This window comes from Cetorhinus maximus, chromosome 27 (genome assembly GCF_964194155.1).
Source record: "Cetorhinus maximus chromosome 27, sCetMax3.hap1.1, whole genome shotgun sequence".
NCBI classification, from domain to species: Eukaryota; Metazoa; Chordata; class Chondrichthyes; order Lamniformes; family Cetorhinidae; genus Cetorhinus; species Cetorhinus maximus.
In genome coordinates, this window is record NC_135905.1 from 15,752,904 (window position 1) to 15,776,035 (window position 23,132).

The 23,132-nt window shown below is 39.1% G+C and overlaps 1 protein-coding gene across 1 annotated transcript in view; it reads right to left on the reverse strand.

Annotated features, from left to right (window-relative positions):
* Nucleotides 1-461: 461 nt before the first annotated feature.
* The window catches only part of LOC144668609 (salivary plasminogen activator beta-like), a 32,412-nt gene continuing 9,741 nt past the window's right edge, over nucleotides 462-23,132 (reverse strand). Inside the window, exons 3-12 of the mRNA XM_078530796.1 lie at nucleotides 21,401-21,455; nucleotides 20,332-20,457; nucleotides 18,858-18,968; nucleotides 16,865-17,039; nucleotides 15,054-15,145; nucleotides 11,352-11,544; nucleotides 9,998-10,134; nucleotides 9,704-9,844; nucleotides 7,264-7,412; nucleotides 462-4,987 (exon numbers count right to left, since the gene is read on the reverse strand). Coding sequence (XP_078386922.1) covers nucleotides 4,829-4,987; nucleotides 7,264-7,412; nucleotides 9,704-9,844; nucleotides 9,998-10,134; nucleotides 11,352-11,544; nucleotides 15,054-15,145; nucleotides 16,865-17,039; nucleotides 18,858-18,968; nucleotides 20,332-20,457; nucleotides 21,401-21,455 — 1,338 coding nt within the window. The 3' untranslated portion in view covers nucleotides 462-4,828. The remainder of the gene's footprint in view (nucleotides 4,988-7,263; nucleotides 7,413-9,703; nucleotides 9,845-9,997; nucleotides 10,135-11,351; nucleotides 11,545-15,053; nucleotides 15,146-16,864; nucleotides 17,040-18,857; nucleotides 18,969-20,331; nucleotides 20,458-21,400; nucleotides 21,456-23,132) is intronic.

A 23,132-nucleotide genomic window follows, 5' to 3' on the forward strand; every position in this document is an offset into this window, starting at 1 on the left:
GAGGATTAAACATTTAGTGTTATTGCACAGACAAACATCTGTGCATCACCCAGAAAAATCAGTGACCCATGTCTATTTTTACAACTACAGGCCACACATGTATTTCACACTTTGCATTTTAAAGTAACTGGTGTGACCTATGCATCCTTTGGAGGTGGAGTCTTTTTAGTGAACAAATGCCAATATTATTAATGGCAAATAAAATGCACTGAACATTAATTTCCATGGCAGCTATCTGCTTCAATTGCCTTATAACTGTACAACAACTTACAATCTCTAGCCAATATATGGGCTGCACCTGTGTCTGAGGACCCGAGGTTAACTGTAGAGTAGGTACAAACACCAGTAGTTAAGCTATGGCCTATTTGGGTACATGACCTATGTGACTTGTTTTCTAATCAAACACTGTGACGCAGTCTATGATTGTTAAAAAAAATACAGAAACTATTAATAAACATGTATGTATTTCAAGAATTAACTTTATTAATCTACATAGAAAGATTAACAATAAAAATTGTACTAAATATCACAGGACCGTTGGAAATAGTGTGTGACTTTTTCAGAAGTCAATCACTAGTATAGTGTTAGACATTTTTTTATTACACAAGCAAAGATGAAAAATCATTTTCCTCTGATATATTTTTCTCAACTTCCTTTGGAACAAAATGGAACGATCTTGAAGGCAACAAAATTATCATTTTTTATAAATCCATATGCAATTCCTGGCATTCTTTTCAAATGCCATATTTTTTCAGAAGGCCCGTATTGTTTGTTTTGACTTCTTTTTCAGGATTATACATGTATTTATAGGTATGTTAAAAATAAGTTGCATAAATAATACCTCCATATTACTGTATACATTAACCTTGGAACAACTTGCAAATTTATCCGTTAAATACTGAGTGTGCTTAAAAAGTAAAATTGCATTTAATATCTGAATAAAGCATATAATGAATCAAATAAAAATTAAAATTGTATCAACAGGCTAGGTACAATCACTGAACCCTTGAAACTAAAAAACACAACTGAAAAGATAACAATACAAAATATAGTCACAGTTTTACAAAGTAAAATTAACATTGTAATCTCTTAGCTGATTATCTTGTAAATAGCAATGGAAACTTCAAATCCAGATAAACATTATAGCTTTTGTAAAAAAAATTCTAGGATTAGACTTGGGTTTTGATTGTATGTGTATAAAAATCTAGCAATAATAACATCATAAGTGAGAGAAAAGTGCTTTTATCTAAATATATAGGACAGGACTTTAGATAAAAGCTTTATTGGACTTTAAGTTTGGTTATGTGTTTGGAAACAGGACAATATCACTTGCATGTCTACTTGATGGATACACTGTCAATGCTTCAGATATTAACTCCAGCTGATAACCATATCTGCTCTTTCATTAACTACCATAAAAAATACTTGACAATCCAGATTTTTTGGAGGTGAACAAATAAAATTCAGACCTATATTTGCTCCACAAATATCATAAATTGTCATCATAACATGTTGTAAGTAATAAAGAAGCTCGTTTATGCTCTTCAGCTTTTAAAAGGACATTAAGTTCTTGCTTTATGTCACCCCATTTTACGCCTTTTTGATTTAACGGTCAATTAATGGGGCCGGTACTTGTGCTTAGTCTCAGTTTTGTTTTAACATTGTTCTGTGCCGGATGTGACATAGGGCATGAGCCGATCGGCGCCATTTTGAAGTGGCCTCTCCCATTCCCTGACCCTCCTGGTCGCCGTCTCTCCAGCTTGCAGCTTATTTCTGCAACCCTGCAATGTGAAGATGCTCTCATGCCGTAGGATGCTTCCTGCCTCTCACTGCTCATCTGCTGAGCCCTCACTCACAGAGAGGGAAGTGGCAAGTGGGAGAGTGCAGTGACTGGGAGGGTCGGGGAGCAGCAGAGTCAGCCAGCGAGAGGGTCAAGGAGCGGGAGTGTCAGAGAGAGGGAGAAACCACTCCAAAACGATGATCAGTTGCAAGCCAGAGGTTAGGAGAGCACACTCGGCAGCAAGCCGGAGGGTCAGGGAGTGGGAGAGACGATGAGCAGGAGAGATGGTGAGCAGGAGGTAAGTAGAATAGCATATTTCTTTTATATTTTTAAATTTATTCTGTTTTAAAAATTATTTTGCTAAATTACTATATTCATAAACAGTGTACAACATTTAAAAACTTACAGGTGTTATGATCCTGGACCTGACCCCCCAAGTTTTTGGTAAGATCCGGTTTAGGACCAATAACGTTTTGTTTAAAGGGGACAGAGTTTGGGATTCAATATACTTGATTAGAGAATAAAGCCACAGGATTCCACAGGTTTTGAACAAACAAAAATAAACTTCACGATACAACAATTTACATCAATCTTGTAGTCTAACATTCAGGTACATATGAGGTACATTTAAATTAACAAGCAAACTGTGGTCGAACACACCACAGTGTACAATAAATAGCGAATGTGACCAAGACACGTCCCACGGATTTCTTAACAACCCACCCAGATGTCAGTAAACACCGTAAGTGAACCAGTCCAGTTGAAACTCTGTCTCCCTCTTGAGGGACTCCAAACTTTTCACTTTTGAAGAACAAGCCCCTGAATTATCTCAAAGCCTCAACAAGTGCACCCCTCCAAGGGTTTCAGTCTCATCCTGAGGCTCCATTCCCCTGGATTTCCAAGTCTGCACTTCAGCCTCTACTTACTGGTGCAATTTCAGCCTCTACTTTAACAGTTGGCTTGCTTCACTGGCCTGGCACTACCCTGGATTTCACCAGGCTCCAATCTCTCCAGCTATACTAAATTATAAATGGCTCCCAGGGTTTCCCCTGAGGTTTAACCCTTTCCAACACGGAGCCAGTAACTTTCTGCCATCTTCCCAGCTCCACAAGACTTCTCCTGAACCCCAACCACACAGAGCCAACTAACAGCATCACTTTAGCTGCCTGGAGCCTCCTAACAGCAGCACCTTTTCGGTATGGCCTTTTCCCCTGCTGCAGAACACACATTCCCCCAGCAAACACACAGATAAATTGAAACCCTAGAACTTTCTTAAGCTCCAACCATCTCCATGACGACGTAGCGTTCCAGGGCTCACTGAATACTTTTAGATTAATTGTGGCTTTAACTCCCAAAACAAAACTCTCTGGCTTGCATTTCTTTGCAAGCAGTGTAGACACCTCATCTCCAATTCTCCAGCTAAGTAAGCACACCTGCTGTTTTATGATATAACGTTTTTAGCTGTTAACCTCTTGGTCAACATGGCACCAACCTTTTAAATGTAAGTCTTAGAGCTCCTTTAGTTGCGTTTATCTCATTTTCTACAGTTAACTTCAATCTTCCTAGAAATAAAAATTGCCTCTAAAATATTACTATGTACAGTATTTATGACATAGGGTATAATCTTTACATGTTTTTTCCTAATGGGAGAGGCCCTACAGAACCTAACTAAAGCTTTTGCATTGGCTGTAATGGGAAAGTCTGATTTGCTTAATGTTGTTTCATTTAAAGTTGCACTTTTCAGGAAAGCAACTCCCATGTTAAGCAAGGCATTACTGTACCAAACTGAGGTGATACATTTTAATCATGTCTAGTTTTAGAATTACCAAGGTCTGATGAATTTAAGACTCGTGGCACATATATTGATTTAATTTCATCCTTGGATCCATAATAATTGTCCCCATCCAATGCTTGAGGGACATGTACTATTTGTCTCTGACCTGAGGTGTCCAAATTTTACGAAAGGTTTAAATGTACTTAGTGCATAGAATGTATCATTTGACCCAAATACAAGTGGGAAAATAAATTTACATCATAATGAATTTGAGGCCTAATATGACCTTAGAAAATATTCATGAATGGTCACAAAAAGTTTCAGCATTCTTAACAAAATAGACCAAATGGATAGAACAGTGAACTTGACCCATGATCGTACTGAGTGGCGGAGCAGGCTCTAAGGCTGAATGGCCTACTCTTACTCCTAATTCCTATGTTCTTATGACCCACCATTACATAAAGCTAGAGTCTTGAGGAGGCACCAATTTAGCCTGGTTTAGTATGCTGAAAGTGATAATTGTATACACTCCACACAACCGATTAAATATCAAAAAAGTATCAAATGAAAATAAATTATTTGCTTTGACAACAGTTCAAGTTTGTTGTATGTTGCCATTATGATACAGGCACAGGTTTGAAACAGTATCAGCCTTGTTAGTTCAGGTGCACAGGTTACACTGACACATATGCAAGTAACCTGCTAATTTGCATCCTATTGGTAGCATGTTTTGTATTAGAAAAGATCCTTTTGGCTCTTCACTAACATTAAAAAAAAGCTTAAAGGCAGACCAGCCAGCCTGTGAATTTGTTCAAGTTCACAAAGTTCACTTCCGGATATACTTACTCCCAGGGGTGGTCTCCCATCCGATAGCCAAATGCAAACTGAGACTAGTTCAGCAGTTACAATGCACAGTTTGTGAACTGTGAAGTCAAAACCAGTTCACAGCAAAACAAACTGTCTTACAAAATGGCTCATTGCCCTGTACATATTAGTCTTTATCTTCCCAACAAATTAGAAAAGTTAATTTTTAAAAATGTTTAGCTATATTAAATGAAACATATAAAAATGGGCCATGTTGTCTGATGCAGACAAAATTCAAAATGTTGCAGATGTAAAATGTGCTTTAACTGACTTAAATTTTCAGAACTATACCAAAATTGTAAATTACAGGAGGTAGATTGGATAATAGTATTAGACACATAAACCTTACTGCAAACAATCTAGGTCACTGATCAGCTGATATTGTGACCAGTGATTTAAAATCTGTTAAATCAGGCATTCATGTTTTCTTCAATCCACTGGATGTAGTTTCTAACTCTTGTGTAAACGCCGGGTTTATTTTTTTTGGCACACCCTTCTCCCCAGCTAATTATTCCATGAAGATGCATCTGTCCATTGTTTTCACATACAAGAGGTCCACCAGAATCTCCCTGTCATTAAAAGAAGAATAAATGGTTTAATTAAAGCTTAAATCAATTCATTGGGAAGGTTGCTATATTGTTACTGTTTAAATACATAAGAGAAAAGATTCAGAAAATTACTAATTATACTCTGGCTCAGTATCTGAGAATGAAAAATGTAGTGAATTGGCTTGCAATGTCAAAGAGCACAATATTCTAATACGGGTAACACACATTTAAATTGAAATCTTTTACAGAAGTAACAAATGCAGTGGGTAGTTTTTACTTTGGGTGGTTGTGTGAAATGCGTGACAGTGAGTCAGCAGCCTGTTTTACAGGTCTTCCAATTTTTTATTTGCATTGAAGTCAAAATAGTTGCCTTGTTTGCCTATATAATAATCATTGCAAAGTAAATATTGAATTTGAACCCTTGAGTTATTTCTGAGATGAGAAAAAGCACATAATAGCCCATATTTTGTGCTAATGATAATGGTGAGTCTAATAGTGCTCACTGTTATTATGGAGTAAATTGTATAGCAACCTGTGGAGTATGCATATGCACAGCTAAGACCAGACATTGCGGTCCAAGTTACCCTGCTCCTCCGAAGTCTGCGTTATACCCACACCTCTCTGAAAGACTTGGTACTAAAATAATGCAACAGCGTGAAGTTGGAATACTGACCACTAAACTGACCAGTTATCCACTAAACATTGTTAAACCTGCCGCATTCAAAAGTAAGTGCATTTTTAATGTGAAGATTATCCAAACAACTTCTCTGGCCAAGAAAATGTAATTTTCAGCTGTGGAGTTTCATTCCTTCAGAAGCTAATTCGTGCTGGTGATGTTTTAATAAAAATGTTACTTTTTCAGCTGTCTCTTCTATTCTCTCCTAATCCCATCTTCCTTTCACAATGTTTATTTATTTTGCTTTCTGAACACGATTTAAATGTAATTTATACTTCTGGGTTTAGACTCTGCATAGCTCAGTGAAGATTCTTCAATTTGATTAGTTGAAGAACCTCATTGTTTCCTGTCTTCCTCATAGATGCCCTGTCGAGAGTTTCCCTATGGGTCAGACACTCAATTAGTGCAAGTCCACTTAAAAACCGACAACCATGTTGTAGGTAGCTGTCAACTTTGTGCTATTCCTTTCCCTACGACTGCAAAATCCAGGCTAATATAAGTAGTTTTTTTTCACATTTAAAAAGCACAATTCCTTACCAAGTAAAGACTGGCAACAATTGTCAAAAGCATTATATGGTACAGTTTATTTTTTTTTATTCATTCATGGGGTGTGGGCATAGCTGGCTGGGCCAGCATTAATTGCCTATCCCTAACTGCCCTTGAGAAGACGGTGGTGGTGAGCTGCCTTCTTGAACCGCTGCAGTCCATGTGGCTTAGGTACACCCACAGAGCTGTTAGGGAGTTCCAGGATTTTGACCCAGCGACAGTGAAGGAATGACGATATAGTTCCAAGTCAGGATGGTGAGTGGCTTGGAGCGGAACTTTCAGGTAGTGGTGTTCCCATGTGTTTGTGCTGTCCTTATCCTTCTAGATGGTAGTGGTCATGGGTTTGGAAGGTGCTGACTAAAGAACCTTGGTGCTGACTAAAGAACCTTGGTGAGTTCCTGTAGTGCATTTTGTAGATGGTATACACTGCTGCCACTGTGCATTGGTGGTGGAGGGAATGAATGTTTGTAGATGGGGTGCCAATCAAGCGGGCTGCTTTGCCCTGGATGGTGTCAAGCTTTTTGAGTGTTGTTGAAGCTGCATTCATCCAGGCAAGTGCAGAGTATTCCACCATACTCCTGACTTGTGCCTTGTATATGGTGGACAGGCTTTGGAAAGTCAGGAGGTGAGTTACTCACCGCAGGATTCCTAGCTTCTGACCTGCTCTTGTAACCACAGTATTTATATGGCTAGTCCAGTTCAGTTTCTGGCCAATGGTAATCCCCAGGATGTTGATAGTGGGGGATTCAGTGATGGTAATGCCATTGAATGTCAAGGGACGATGGTTAGATTCTCTCTTGCTGGAGATGGTCATTGCCTGGCACTTGTGTGGGGCGAATGTTACTTGCCACTTATCAGCCTAAGCCTGGATATTGTCCAGGTCTTGCTGCATTTGGACATGGACTGCTTCAGTATCTGAGGAGTCGCAAATGGTACTCAATGAACATCCCCACTTCTGATCTCATGATAGAAGGAATGTAATTGATGAAGCAGCTGAAGATGGTTGGGCCTAGGACATCTCAGATTTAGTGAATTTTACTGGAAAATGTCAATGAACTTGGTTCTGTTTACTTACTTTACAAGAATCCGCCTTCCAGTCAGGGTGGGCAGCACACAACATATTGTCTGTTAATTTGTTTCCATAATATTTAGGAGACCCACATTCTTGTTGTGAAATCAAATTCACTCTTGCCTCCTTCAGAAATTTGGAGAAGAAAGGAGAAACTGAAATAAAACAAAAATACAAAATTAAAAATGTACACTTCTATCATCATACATTTCTTGAGAAAATTATTTGACATAATGCTGGTTTGCAACACTATTGAAGTAAAGTGCTGGAAATATTTGGACTGCATAGACATGTTTTACAAAATGCAAGAAACTTTTATAGAACAATCTATATAAATACAACAATTACTTGGCAGTAACAGAGCAAAGGAGGGCATTCAGAAAAGACAGAGTTCAGGCACAAGCTAGGCACATTCTTTTGAAGAGAATAGATGGAGCATCCAAAATTAATGCATCCTGGATGACAAATGAAATAAAAGTAAAACGAAACAACAGAAGGAGGCTTGTGACAAATGTCAGGAGCAAGTTTCAGTTAAGAACCAGGAAGATTATGGAAAGTACAGGAGGAAATTGGAAAAGTTAATATGAAAGGCAAAGAGAGGTTACAAGTAAAGATTAGCAGGCAACATTAATTCAACCCCACTATATTTTATTGGGGCAGGGCCTATTTAGGACCTAGAAGAGAATTCTTCATGTAGAGGCAGAGGGCATGCCTAAGGTATTAAATGAGTTCTCTGCATCTGTCTTCACAAAGGAAGTGAATGATGTGAAGTTTACACTAAAATAGGAGAGGGAAGTTATGGACAGGATAATAGGTAGAGATGATGTACTAAAAAGGTTTGCATAACTGAAAGTTGGTAAGTCACTTGGTCCAGATGGAATCCATCCTAGATTGCTAAAAGGAGGAAAGGTAAAAAGCAGAGGCATTAGTTACAATCTTTTAATCCTTATTGGATACAGGAGTGAATGCTGGAGGACAAAAGGGTTGCTAATATTATACCATTGTTCAAGAAAAGAGAGAGAGAAATAAAGCAGGAATTTACAAACTAACATGAGTGATGAGGAAGTTATTGGAAACAAATTAACTTTCATTTGGAAAATCATGAATTCACCAAGGAAAGCCAGCATGGATTTGTTAAACGTAAATCATGTCTGACTGACTTGATTGAATTCTTTGGGGGAACAGGGAAAATGTGTGTCTAGACTTTCAGAGAATGTTTCTCTAAGTGCCACACAGGAAGCTTGTTAAGAAGGCGAGAACTCCTGAATTTAAGAGGAACTGATGTATGCATGCAAAATTGGCTCAGTGGCAGGAAGTAAAGGGTGGTGATGGATGCTTGTTTTGCAGATAGAGGTGGTTGCAGTGATGTCCTCCAAGAGTCAGTTTTGGGTCTGTTACTATTTGAAATTATTAGAAATAACCTTTACTTATGTGCAGAGAGCAGCATTATAAAGTTTGCAGATGATACAAAATTGGCAAAGTAGATCATTATAAAGTGTTGCACTTTGGAAGGACTAACCTGGAAAGACTGTATACTATAAATAGCATAATTTTGAAAAGTGTAGATGAGCAGAATAACCTTGGTGCTCATATAGGGAAATGCTTAAAGGTGGCATGACCAATTGATAGGATGGTTAATTGGGTTTTTAAATAAAGGAATAGAATATAAAAGCAAAAAGATCATGCTGGAATTTTATAAATGATTGGTTAGGTCTCAGTTGGAGTATTATGAACAATTCTGGGCATCAGGAAAGACGTAAAGGCCTTGGAAAGAGTACAGAGCTGGTTTACCAGGACGTTGCCATAGATGAAAGACATCAGTTATGAGAGGTTAGAAAAATTAGGACTCTTGTCCTTGGAAAAGCAAGGTTAAGAAGTGACCCAATAGTGGTTTTAAAGATAATGGAGTAGGTAGAGAAAAATACTCCTCCTTGTGAGTGAATCAATACTGGATGGAATAGATTTAAAATAACTGGCGAAAAATCTAGAGAGATGAGAATTTTTTTCACTTACTTGAAAAGGTGGCGAAAGCTGGTTCCATAAATAATTCTAAAAAGGGTTTGACAGATACTTGAGGATGAGGAAATAAAAGGACTATGGACAAAAGGCAGGGATATAGGAATAAGCTCTTTCTATGATCCAGTAAAGGTAGAGCAGGCTAAATGGCCTCCCTCTTTGCTGGATAGTTCTATGATTCTACAATTCTACTTATATTTAGAGAACTACAATGAAGGAAATGGCAACAAAATTTTAATTAACATATAAATCAATTGCATTGAACAGCATTATCACTAATATACATGCATTATTTCAATCAATCAATCAATCGGCTGTATTTTTTAAGAAATAGATAAAACCATGAAAAGGTTTTTTAAAGCAAGGAAGGATTGCACTTTGAAAATAAAAATATTATAGCAAGACTTATCAACCAGAATTTCCAACTTACACTCAGCTTCCTTCCCATATCCAGAAACTTCACACTGAGTGTTTTCAGGAAATGTAAGATGTTTAGAAGGCAAACAAATGGGTTGCACAAATTTAGACGCTTCTGCGCACATTCCTGATTGAGATTTTAACTTTAGCAGAGCTAAAAAGAAAAAGAAAACCATTAGTCAAACCTTGAAATTAAACAAGAAGTTAACTTAAAGAGTTATAATATACATTAAGGATCGAGCATGAGACTTCTGACCTGAATCTTGTTTACAATTTCTATTAATCTAATACCAATAACAAATCTTACCTATGTCATTGTCAAAGGTATCGTCATTGAACTGTGGATGACTAATTATCTTTTCCACTATAAATGTTTGATCATTTTTCGTAGGTTCATTTATTGAAGGTCTTCCCAGTACTACATGATACTCCGCATGAGAAACTCTGAACGGAAAAAAGGTTTCTCTTAGAACATTTTATAACTTGGCACAAATTTACAAGCTTTTGGGTCATAGTTAAATTATCATTTACTATTCAATGAATGCTCTCCAATTTCTGTTCACAGAAGAAATTCAGGCTAACATAGGTCTTCATTATCACTCAGACTTGTCTCAATTTCACTTTATAATAGGAGCTCCACAAATAAAGTCTGCCATGAATAAACAGTTTGTAAAAGTAAATTTAAAAAAATACACAGATTATCAATTGACCTTCCTATGACATTGTACAGAGTGAACCAACATCAGGTGTAATCATTGGGTAAAGATCACAGGATAGGGAGAGCAGATCCGATGTGTATCCATTTTCAGCCGAGCATCTGAATGGACATCATGGAGATAGTGAAAGAAAATTTGAAATTCCAATAATTGTTCAAGTTCATTGTTGCTGTGGCAATCCTATTCATTTGAACTCAATAGGGTAATTGTCAATTTAAGCTGATGGTCTCTGCTGTTTGGTGGGGGTGTAGTCAGCTTTGACTGAAAGCTGACTCTGGCTTGAGGTTTAAAAAAAAGCACCAAATCTCCTAGTAGGTAGTAAAGTGTTGTGAGAAGTGTAAAAAAATATAGTCTTCAGGGAGAAAGTTTCTTCCCTGGGTTATAAGATAGAATGTAGAAGAGTCTTTATGTTTAAGTCAAAGTTAAAGGAGATAAGTTGTAAGATTGCAGTAAATGAACTTGATCATAGCCATAGTTTTCTATGTTCACATTACTGTAGATTAAGGCAATTTAACAATTCAAACCAAATTTCACCTCATCTCATTCATATGGTACATTTTTAGAGAGATAAAGAAATAACTTGCAATGAACACTGGTATTCAGGTCACAAGAGGAAGTTTCATAGTTATAACCCTGTTCCGCAATTGTATAAGTTGATGTGGAGAAGTGTAAGTCAACTCCCAGAAAGTTAATTTACATCGAACAACCACACAAGTAACTAAGTTTGCTGAACTTGATAAATATTCCATTCCATTCCATTCCCTTCCCAGCAAAGTCCACATTCCCAGGGAGTATGAATCGGAGATGTGAATATGGCATTGTAGTCCTGATTCTCCAAACCATACAGCTCACAGTGTGGGATCACAGTCTAACACTAATATTTTCATTTGTACATTGCAAAAATTTGCTTAGCTGTGGGCATAAATAATTGAGTGTTTAAGATACCTTGTGTCAACACAGTGTGCAGCTGTCAGAACCCAACAAGGGTGGATCAGACTTCCTCCACATATAAAATATGGATTTGTGGATCGTATCTCAGTTATGTAGAGTGCTGCTTGCCAGGGGTGAAATTCAATGGCTGCTTTCTTTCCTCCAGTAATCTTGTTCATTTTATATTCCCTCTGGCCACACTTTAATGCTGGGGAGAGAAATTAGTGGGTTAACCCAATCATATTGTTTATTGGAATATTAAAACCCCACATCCAAAGATACCTAAACTACCAACAAGGGTAATATTAGTATCTACAAACACAAAAAAATGATGAGTTGTTCAAATGATTAAAACAAGTAAGCGTGGCAGAATGTCTAGGGATATTTCAATTATAGATAATAGGCCACAAGTTCTGCCAAATTAATAGTATAGGAAAACAGGTGTTACAGATGATACAGTCTGAGCATTTCACTAAGTATGTTGTTGTGCTGTGGAAGCTGTTGGCCATGTTAAAAATTGAAAGCTCTGTTGAGCCAGCTCATTCCAAAGATTTGAGGAATGTCCTAGCTTCAATATCTGGGTCTGTGTCAAGTTAGCTCATTTCAGTCAAGTGGTAGCAGGTGTGCTCCAATTGGTCAGTGTTCCTAAGGTCAAGGGTGTAAAGTCGGCTGTGTTCCCACTCCTCATTGCTTTCCAGAGGCCTCTGTTGGAATTGCATGTGCATGACTGTTGGACAAGAACATCATTGAATTTTGTGGTGCAGCAACCTATCAACTCTTAATTTCTGGGCTTATCCTTGAAGAATAGCCACTTGGATGCAGTAGTGGAAGAGCTACAGTCTCTTGGAATCAATTCTTTCAAAAAGGGGGAAGGCAAGACAATATGGCAGAAATCAAATTGTACGTGCATCAATCCAACTAAGTTTTTATATTGTACATCTTTTCTGAACACTAGGTACAAGTTTATACACTTACAGTAGCATTATCTTACATGATGGTATGCTTTGCTGGTGAGCAGTATTTTATTGTTCCTTATCACCAACAACAAATGCTTTTAATTAAGGCTCTTAAAAAAAAAAGTTCAGTTAAATTAAACATATTTTTCATTATTTCATCAATGAAAGCCAATTAGAAGAGGAAGCCAAGGGGTGGTAAGATGGAGATGCACTGGCTACAGATAGGTATAATTGTAATCAAGCAAGGGCATTGGCCTGAATAACGGAAGAGAAACATCGGAGGAAGATTGTGGTGCGGCTGACTATTTCAAAGGCTGCTGTTATGAATGCGAGGTTGTATAAGATGATTATGTTTTGGGATCGTCCCTGTAATTCAAGGTAATGTAGTGTGGTGAAGAGAGTCTTGTGATCTGCTATCTGCTATGAATTCTGCCCAGCAATAAGCCTGGGTGGCTTGGTTACGATGGGGACAGGAGGCCCGGGATGAGACTTACTCGGAACGAAGTGTAAAATGTTCACAACTGAAAATAATGGCAAGAGCAGCTGTGCTGACTATGAATAGACTTTCAGTCCCCAAGTTTTTGGCAGAAAAGAGAGAAAGAGGGAGGTCTCACAAAGAAACAGAGGCTGCAGCTGGTGTGATTAGCAGAGAGAATAAGAGTGTGACTTCTCTGCAAGCTACCAAGCAGAAAGCAGGAAGAAAGCTGGTCTCTGCTCAAAGAGGTGTATCCCATGGTAATCTAAGGAATCTGGAAGATTCATCCTGCTGGGGTGGGGCAGAAGAATCGCCAGAGTGGGCCTTCCTGCTGATATTCGATTCAGACTTTTCCGAAAACTGAGCAAAATGAATTTTCATAGTCACTTGACGTTACGCCTTAGTGAAATGGGAAGACGCAAACCTGGAAGCAGGGAGTGACATACGTAGTTCCCGTAAAAACCGCAATTCTGTAGCTAGCAGGCAGTGAAGTATAACTATGGCGTAGGATTTCTGGTTGTGCTAAAAGTTAAAGGGGGATATGTTTTCTGTGGTTTAGTGTATTAGTTGCCTACTAATTATTGTTTAGTTGATAACAACAGGAAATGCTGGAAATACTCAACAGGTCAGGTGGCATTAGATGTTAATGAAAGAGATGCTGTCTGACTTGCTTAGTATTTACTGCATTTTCTGTTTTTATTTCAGATTTCCAGCATCCACAGTATTTTTGTTTTTGATTGCTAAGTCGGTGTTGTTTTTAGTTGTTTTCTTACAGTAAAAGTCCTAAAACCTCCTTTAAGTTGGTCACTGGGAATTAAAATCTCTTCTATGGAGATCATAACACTACAGTGAGGTTGAAAAAGATGAGGAAGAATAGTGTAGTGCTATCACATTCATAGAATGTATAATTTGTGACTGGCTCATTTCTGTGCTACAGTATGGCAGAAACTTGAATGGAGAGATTCAGGCATGGAATGTGGTAAAGATAAGCATGGATTTGAGAGACACAACATATGCAAGGATATTGAAGAGGAAAGGAAAGTTGGAAATGGGGTGATACAATAGTATGTAAATACAGAAGGATCATGGTTGTTTTTCTTTGACGAGGTTTCGTTGATGGCATTTTTGTAAGGTAGGGGGAGTTTACCTGAGGAGAGGGAACTATTTATAATGTCAGCTAGCATGGGGATTGAGGAAGGAAAGTTGGTTGGCCAGCAATTTAGCTCAATGGGGTCAAAAACGCATAAAGTGGATCTCATGGACAATTGAGTGGGGAAAGGTAATTAAAGAGAGATAGGAGAGAAACTCATGAGTTCAGGGTGAGAGTGGATGAGGGTAAGAGTTATATGGAAGTACCAGCAGAATCCTCTAGGTTAATCCAGGAACACAACCACTACACCACATAACCTGAGCAAAGAAGTCCATGTGTTCTTCATAATTATGGTTGGAAGTGAGGGTGGAGGGGCAGAGGAGAGGAGCTTAAGGAATCATTTGATAGTGGAGAAAAGAAGAGAGCTTATATTTGTTTTTATGATGATCCTCGGCTGGTGTGATATTTTGGCACATGTGAGCAAGGCCCTATTGTTCTTGATGTGGTCCAGCCAGATGCAAAGACAGATGGTGAAATTAGTTGTGCAGCAGACATGCTCAAGTCTACAGCCCTTCAAATTGAGAGAGTGAAGGTGGAGCCATAGTAGGAGGAATGGTCAAGTTGTGGGAGAAATTGTTTTTCTGGGGGCAAGGGTTTCAAAGCTGGAGATAAGGTATTTAGTTGAACAGATTGATATCTAGTTAAGTATTGTAATTAATTGAGGGCCAAAGGTTAGATAGTTGGAGGTTTGAAAGTGCAGTTATGTGATTTAGTGGAGAATTTATTCCAGGGGCGGTACAGAAGGAAGTGTGGTTGGAATGGTAAGGAAACTTAGGGTACTATGATAAAGACAAGGATTTAAAAAGAGAGATGAGAGGGATGGAACAAGTGAGATGCTCAGAGAACCAGATGAGTAGTGGGAAAGACCAATGTGTGATTGCCAACTAAGGGGACATAGTGTCCATGTCAATTTGACAAGCAGTAAATGGAAACATTTTCCATCCATCCAAACTCAACTGTGAAACAGATTTCAGTATTTTGATGCTCCAGGTACTTGAGTAACCAGGCACCATGTTAATGTTTAATAGTTTTTTAAAAATCATGAATTGCTTGTCTCTGGAAAATGCTTTCACATTATTATTTTATTATTTTAAATAGTTTTTCCAATAGTAATTCATGATAAAGTTTTCACTTACCTACTATTGTTTGACATGTTGGGATATCACAGGGTTCCCAATACATTGAACCCGGAACATAACACCAAGGTTTGGCATCACCATCTGGATTCCTTTTATAGGAGAAATATTTTTTAAAAAACCATAATAGACTAGTAAATTTCTGGCCAAATAAAGTGAACTCCATTTATCAGACATTAAAAAAAGCAGAACATATAGGGGAGAATTTTCAGGAGCAGACGGGCGCAGAGCTGCCCGCGATCAGCTCCGCGCCGCCATTTTACGTGGGCGGGCCAATTAAGGCCCACCCAGCGTGAAGCGCGGCTCCTAAGGATAGCAGGAGTGGGTGGGCGGCGGCAGGAATGCAATGACCGCAGGGTCCACTGGTGACCCGGCGGCCTGTTCCAATAGCACGCAGGCAGCCTTGCAGAGGCTGTGCATCATGGCAAACAGAAGGGCTCTCCATTACGCTGCGGGTGAGCAGGCCAGGCAGGAGGGTCGGGCAGCAACGCACAGTGCCCCTCACTTTTCTGACGAGTGCCTAGCTGCCCTCCTGGAGGAGGTGGCAGCACGGCGGGAGGTCCTTGTTCCTAGGGACAGGAGGAGGAGATCCCCCCCGACCTGACCAAATGTGCCTGGGAGGAGGTGGCAGACATAGTTAGCCCCATGACGTGGTGCAACGCACATGGGTCTAGTGCAGCAAGCATTTCAACGACCTCTTGCGCTTGGGAAGGGTGAATACCATGTTGGCAGAGGTCACTTAACACAGCAGGTAGGCTTTCCCCCCAGCAGCCCCCCGCCCGCCAACTCTGAGTGCAAGTACAGCATTGAATCTTTCACATGTCCCTCTCTGGGTGGGCCAGCAGATATTGCCCGTGCCTAGGCATGGGGTGCCCACCCGCACAGTTGGCTCAAGGGCCTTAAGTGGCCTGTTAATTAATGGCGGACATGCAACGGAGATCATTGTGCGCCCGCCCACCGAAATATCGTGATGACGTGTGGTGACATTGGGACACACTTGTGTCAAGCAGGTGACAGACGCTCAGTTCAGGTGTGTAAATTCTGAAAAGACGTGAAAATTCTGGCCATAAAGTCAGTAACTGACAGAAATATAGATTAATGTTTCTGATGGCATCCTTTATCAGAAAATAGTGCAAATCTATCATTTTATTTTCACATTCTGATTGAACTGCTGAGCATTTCCAGATCTTCCTGGCATTATTTTGGATTTCCAGTTGTCTTTCTATCTGTAAAGATGTGAATGAAAATAGTCTAGATGAAAAACTGTTAGGAATGTTTTTGGGGAATGCAGCTATCAATTTCAAAACTCTTGGATCAACATGTGAGCTGTTCTAAATGTTTTATTTAGATAATTATCTAGGAATGCTGCCTCTCACAGGAATCCTCGTATTTAAGCATTTTAACCATTTGATTTGTTCTTTTCCTACCTACTCTCCCACACTCACCCAAATAAATTGCAGGTGTAAATACAAGAAGCAGTGCTTGGGGTTGTCCAGTCTTGAGAAATAACCAGCTATTTCAACTATTTTCGAGACCTAGCTTTAAAATTAACCCAAGGGCATGTTACCCTACTTACTGTAATCCATTATCTTCCAAACTTGGAAGTTAAATTTTCACACCGATATAGAGATTTAATTGTTAGTAGTGATTTTAGCTTTGGTTTTTAAAAATGCACCAGAAAACCATTGTGGTTCATCTAGCCACCTTTATTTCAGAGTTTCTCTTCCCTTATTTGAGCTGCATAGAAATTTGTGATCAAGTTATTTCAGAAAAAATAATTCATCAAAGTATTACGAAAAGACAAAATCTACCTGCAGTGGTTATGACTTCCAAGACCCAACTTTGATGCATAATATCTCATTGCATTGTATTTTCTTCCAAGTACAGCAAATGAGTCCCATTTCAAGCATTCTGCACCAGATGCTGTGTAGCTCCTTGTTCCCCTGTAATCTTTTCCACTGTCATTAATGCAATGGGATCTACTGTCTTTAGAAAAAACAAAGATATCAATGATGTAAAAAGAGAAAATGATAGAAATACTCAGTAGGTCAGGCAGTATCTGTGAAAAGTTAACATTTTCAGGTCAATGACCCTTCATCAGAACTGAGGAAAGATAAAAATATAATAGGTTTTGAGCATGGCAAATGGGAGAGGGGTGGAAGGACAAGAGGAAAAGTCTGTGTTAAGGTGGAGGGCAAGAAAAATTAAATGACAAAAAGTTTCACGGTACAAAAGCCAAAGGGCGTCGTTATGAGTAAAGAAACAAATGATGTGTCCAGATGAGGTGTGAATGGTTGGATAGCAGCTGTCCAAATGCAAAGTTAAAAAATAAAGAAAATAGAAAAAATCCAAACCAGCAAAAAAAAAACAAGGAACAAAATGGAGGCAGAGATTATGATCTAAAATTGTTGAACTCAGTGCTGAGTCCAGAAGGCTGTAGAGTGCCATCAAAAGACGAAGTGCTGTTCCTCGGGTTTGCATTGAGCTTCACTGGAAAACTGCAGCAGGCCAAGAACATAAAGGTCAGAGCGTGAGCAAAGTGGAGAATTGACAGGAAGCTCAGGATCATGCTTGATCAGAGGTGTTCCTCAAAACAGTCACCCAGTCTCGTTTGGCCTTTCCAATGTAGGAAGAGATGATATCGTGAGCAGCAGATACAGTATACTAAATTGATAGAGGTACATCACTTTCTCTTGGAAGGAGTTTTTGGGCCTTAGATGGTGAGAAGGGAGGAGGTGTCAATAGATACCATGATATGAATGTATGCATTTGGCACTTAATTTCTGCATCTGGGCCTAAGGAAGTAAGGTATCCCACACAGTACTTTTACTAATTAGGCATGGCATTATTTTGAACAATTTGAATGAATGCAAGTGTGTGTGTGTGTATATATATATATATATATATATATATTGAAATGGGAAAGCTAAGGAAAGGAGCAGAGGAGTAGGCGAACTGGATAGCTCTCCCAGGAGCTGACACAGGCACGATAGACTGAATGGCCTCCTGTGCAGTAAGATTATGTAATATATTCAACTATTTTATTTTCAAACCCACATGTTGCTTTTTTACCTTTTTTTTTTGTATGACTTAACTGATCCCATTCTCCCTCCTCACCACACAACCCTGGATCTCTCTGTAACCAACACCACAAAAAAGGTGATCTGCCCTTGGCCCCCACCAGTGCTGCTTTGAACCACTTCAAAAATTTGCAAGGTTACACTAGTGATAACTCCAGCTTCAGGGCTCTCTCTGACCCTACCAAGAAGACCCTGCCCTGTGTACAGCACATTCCCACAGTAAGATCAGTAACAAGTTATTGTGCATACTGATATCCCCACTCTGCAAAACCATGGCATACAGGTTCACCTTCATGTTACACAATCTACCATCCTATAAAACCCATTTGTTACTTAAATTTCTGTGAAATACTTTTTAACTTAAAATTGGAAAACGATACTAAAATGATTTGATTTTGCATGCAATTTTATATAAAGTGGTCTTTAATGCCAGCTTGCCTCTTGACCACTGTGAGATTTGAACACATAATGTAGGCTGATTTTACAATGCAGTGCTGATGGAGTGCTGCATTATCCAAGGTACCCCTTTCCAGATTAGACATTAAATCTGTCTGCCTGTACAGATAGACATGAAAGATCCAATGCCATTATGCAAATAAGAGCATGGAAATTCTCTGGTGATATGGCCAAAATTCCTCCTTCAATCAACATGGCTAAACAAAGTTTCATGATATCACCTAGGCTAACTGCAAATAATGGGTTAGATTGCTGGATGGTAACATACCTATCTCACAGTGTTTACCAAAATATTCCTCGGGGCAACGACAGACATAATCCTTTGAATGAATAAGTTGTGCACAGCTTCCTCCATTTAGACACTTATTTCTGGTGCATTCTGTAAATGTAAAAAGTGACAGTTAAAAACAGAGTTATCATGAGTTAGTATCAGTAAGAATAGTTCTGGCATTCTCAGGTTGTGTTTTGCTGTTTTGGTATTGCATTAAAGTTATAAATGAATTTGTGCTCATCCAAAACTCCACTGCCCATATCTTAAATGCCACCAAATCTTGTTCACGTGTCAGCCTTGTGCTTGCTGTCCTACACTGGCTCCTGGTCTGACAGCTCCTCAATTTTTAAAATCCTCAACTTTGTTTTCAAATCGCTCCATGGCCTTGCCCTCCCTATCTTTGTAACCTTCTGCAGCTTTACAAATCTCCTCTAAATCGGCCGGCTAGTGACTCCTTGATAATTACTGCTTCATCAGCTGGCATACTTAAGGCTGCCTTGACCCGAAGCACTGCAATTCCCTCCTTAAATCTTTCTGCCTCTCTACCTCTTTTCCTTCTTTAAATACACATTCAAATGGATCACTTTGGCTCAGCTTTTGGACATCAGTGCCAAAAATGTCTTTATTGATCATGCTCTTGTTAAGCACCTTGGGATGAGTTATTACATTAAAGGTGCTATATAACAACAACTTATATTTATTTAGTGCCTTTAACGTAACAAAGCATCCCAAGGCACTTCCCAGGAGCATTAGGTAAAATTGACATCAAGCCGCATAAGGAAATATTAGGTCACAAGACCAAAATGTTGGTCAAAGAGGTAGGTTTTAAGGAGTGTCTTAAAGGGGTAAAGCAAGGCAGAGAGGCATCCAGAGCTTAGGGCCTAGACAAGTGAAGGTGTGGCTACCAATGGTGGAGTCATTAAAATCACGGATGTTTAAGAGGCCAAAATTAGAGGAGTTTAGATATCTTAGAGGGTTGTAGAGCTGGAGGAGATTTCAGAAATAGGGAGGGGCAAGGCCATGGAGGTATTTAAAAACAAGGATGAGAATTTAAAAATGAAAATGTTGCTTGAACGGGAGCCAATGAAGGTCAGTGAGCAGGGGTGATGGAGGAATGGGACTTGGTGTGAGTTAAGATACTGAGAGCTGAGTTCTGGATTACCTCAAGTTTACAGATGGTTGAGTTTGGGAGACCAGCCAGGAACCAATTGGAATAGTCAAGTCTAGAGGTAATGAAGACATGAATAAGGGTTTCAGCAGCAGATGGGGCGGGGGGGAAATGATCAATGTTATGGAGGTGGAAATATGAGGGTCTTAGTGATGGTGTGAATGAGGTCAGAAGCTCATCTTGGGGTCAAATGTGGCACCAAGGTTGCAAAGAGACTGGCTTAATCTCAGACTTCTCCCAATATAAGCTGTTGTTATATTAGCTAGTAACAAGAACCAATGGACTTTGCAAGAATGATTTTACCTTTTGTGTGTACATCGTAACACATTGCACTCCTTCTGCATATACATTTCTGTATGTTGTTTCTGTGAATTCGCAACCAGGTGTCACCCCTTTTGTAGATCTCAAATGGTGATTCTACGCATGTACCTGATAGGGATTTGTTGAAACATTGTGTTTTTAATATGTGTTAACCAATCTGTAAAATATCTCAGTAGTTTAGCTATGACAGAATCACAGTTGAATTGAATATTGTGACTGAGTTATGTAGGACAAACTGAATTAACTTAGAAAAAATGAAGGTCAGGTTTATATCCTTAAGCTGCATGATTATTGAATCGGACATCCTGATGGTTTTGTTGACTCACAGATGGATAGAAGGTAATCCACAATATTTTGTGATATTTAAATATTCTATTTAAGTGATGCTGATGGTGGAGTGTGGAAGAGAAAATCTGACTTTGTCATTTAGGTCCACCTTAAACTGGTAATGCCACTGGGAAAAGATTTAAGGATATCCTAAAGTACTTCGCAACCAATTAGGTACTTTGAATGTACAATCACTGTAGGAAAACACAGAGGTTAACTTACACACAGCTAGGTCCCAGAAACTGCAATGAAAAAGGTGACCAGGTCACCTGCTTTATGTCTTGGTTGAGCTAGTTATGGAAGTAGATACTAATAAATTGTGTTATCCTGGCCTCTGATTCAATTCTCCTGCCCAGACACTGTTTCAGGCTGAACCAGATGACTAGCAACTTATTCAACTCTGAGCTGAAGTACAGATCCCATATACTTTCCATCACAAAGACCGTCTACTTCCTTTCCCATAATATTGTACTCCTCCACTTAACCCATCCACTGTGTAAGTATGTGTGGGGTCATCAGCTAACAATTAGAAGCGAAAACCCTGGCTGATTTTTTTTTGTCCTCTTTAGTTCAGGGATTGATGAGGTTACTTTAAGCAGCCCCATGATCGTCTCAGCTGAGACCAGTTTTTATTAGATTGAACATGATTGTCTGATGAAACATGTTTCAATGTGCCCTATTCTTAACATTGGGAAGGTGCCAGATGTTTCAAATTGTAGCTTACCTGTTCTGTTTGAAATATGTTTTTTTCTTTTCTGTAACTGATTACTCAGCAGAGTCTGAAGGAAAAAATATGGGTAATGAGAAATCTCTGGGACAGAAGTATTGTAGCTTTTGCTTTAAATATATCAAAATCGATCACAAATAAGAGAAGAAATGGCATGCTTTAAGCAATTTGGAAAAAGAAAATTAATATGAAATTGTTGTCAACTTTATTTCTGATTCTATGAAAATAAAAGACTCCTGAAATACAGTTTCAAAGAAACTCCCTGTAATCCCCTGATGACTCAGTCAATTCATCCCATGAGCAGCTGAGCCATGTAGGCCTGTAAATCCCAGGTTTAATTCCAAGCCTATGCTGAGTTTGCAGCCTTTACTAGGGGCATCAGTCAGGGCACTTTTCATTGGATTCAGTGCCATTGCTTTAGGTGAAGGAAAAGAAGGTGTGTGTCAATCAAACATCTAGTGAGGATAGATGTGATAGATCTCATAGTTGAATAATCTGCCAATAGTCCCCATCAAAGTTTAGCGGTGAATAATGACTACTGGGCAAAATATCAGAGGGTGACTGCCATGCGAGAATCATATGCAACTTGGAGTAAAGTTCTTTAAGAGAGAAAGGGGAAAATAATAACAGGGAGACATGTAGAAACTGCCTGAATGCTTCATAGATCTGGAGGCAAAGTATTAGCAATCAGAAACGTGGGGAAAATAAACTACTCTGCCTTTTAATTCAAAATTGAGATACAAAATATCAGTTAAGGATGAATATCATAAGGGCCTGACCCACAGCAGAAAATTCTAACTAACTTCAACCATGTGAGAAGCTAGAGCATTACGCTGAGCTACTTGTCATTCCAAACACTCAACACTCATCAGAACGCTGGATAGAACATTTCAAAATAGCACCTTGAAGAATGCTAAGGTGGCTGTAATGTCGAAAGTTGTTCTGCATAGATCATTGCACAACAGCGAGGATAGCTGTCCATTAGGTAAATGATGAGAAAATTTGAAAGGCGTGGAATAGCAGCTGCTAGAACATATTGCCTGAGGGTTGGATAGGGGAAGATGTGTTCATATATCTTGGGTACAATGCCTTGTAATTAGATTAGAAACAGAAACAGCTGCTACTGAAGCTCTGTAACTTGACCAGGTGGAGTACAGCATGCATGCAGGAGGATGGTGGATATGGACCCAACCTTTTTATGTGAGTCAAGCTCCTCACCTTGCCACTGATGAGGTCCGAATCACATTTTCTATCTAACAAGGCTTAAACTTTGCTGGTCAGTTTTCTAATGACTGCCCATTGACTATACTACTTTGGAAAGGAAATGTCTCTCTCCAGCCAAGTTAGCACAAAAGCGTCAACTGTGTGTGACAGACTTGGAGTCTAGTATTTGAGCTAGGAACATCCATGGTACCCGAGAGCCTTGTTCAAGATTAGCATGCCAGCCTGGTTCATTAATGAGACCTGACATGATAGACCTGTTATTGGGGGCTTTGATTGTTCCTGCGCAGCTCCAGATAGTCCTGGAATACAATGTCTAAACAACAGAGTGGACGAGCAGCAGAAAGCTTACCAGGGGCTGTGTGCTAATAAGTTTCCCTGGTTAAACCAGTGGCCTATCTCACAATTAGGTGTCCCTAAAATCTGTCCATCTCCAAGAAAACTGGATGTAGTTAAATATGGTGTGTTTCTTTGAGGGGGGAACTGAACTCTCTGTATCAGGTAATCA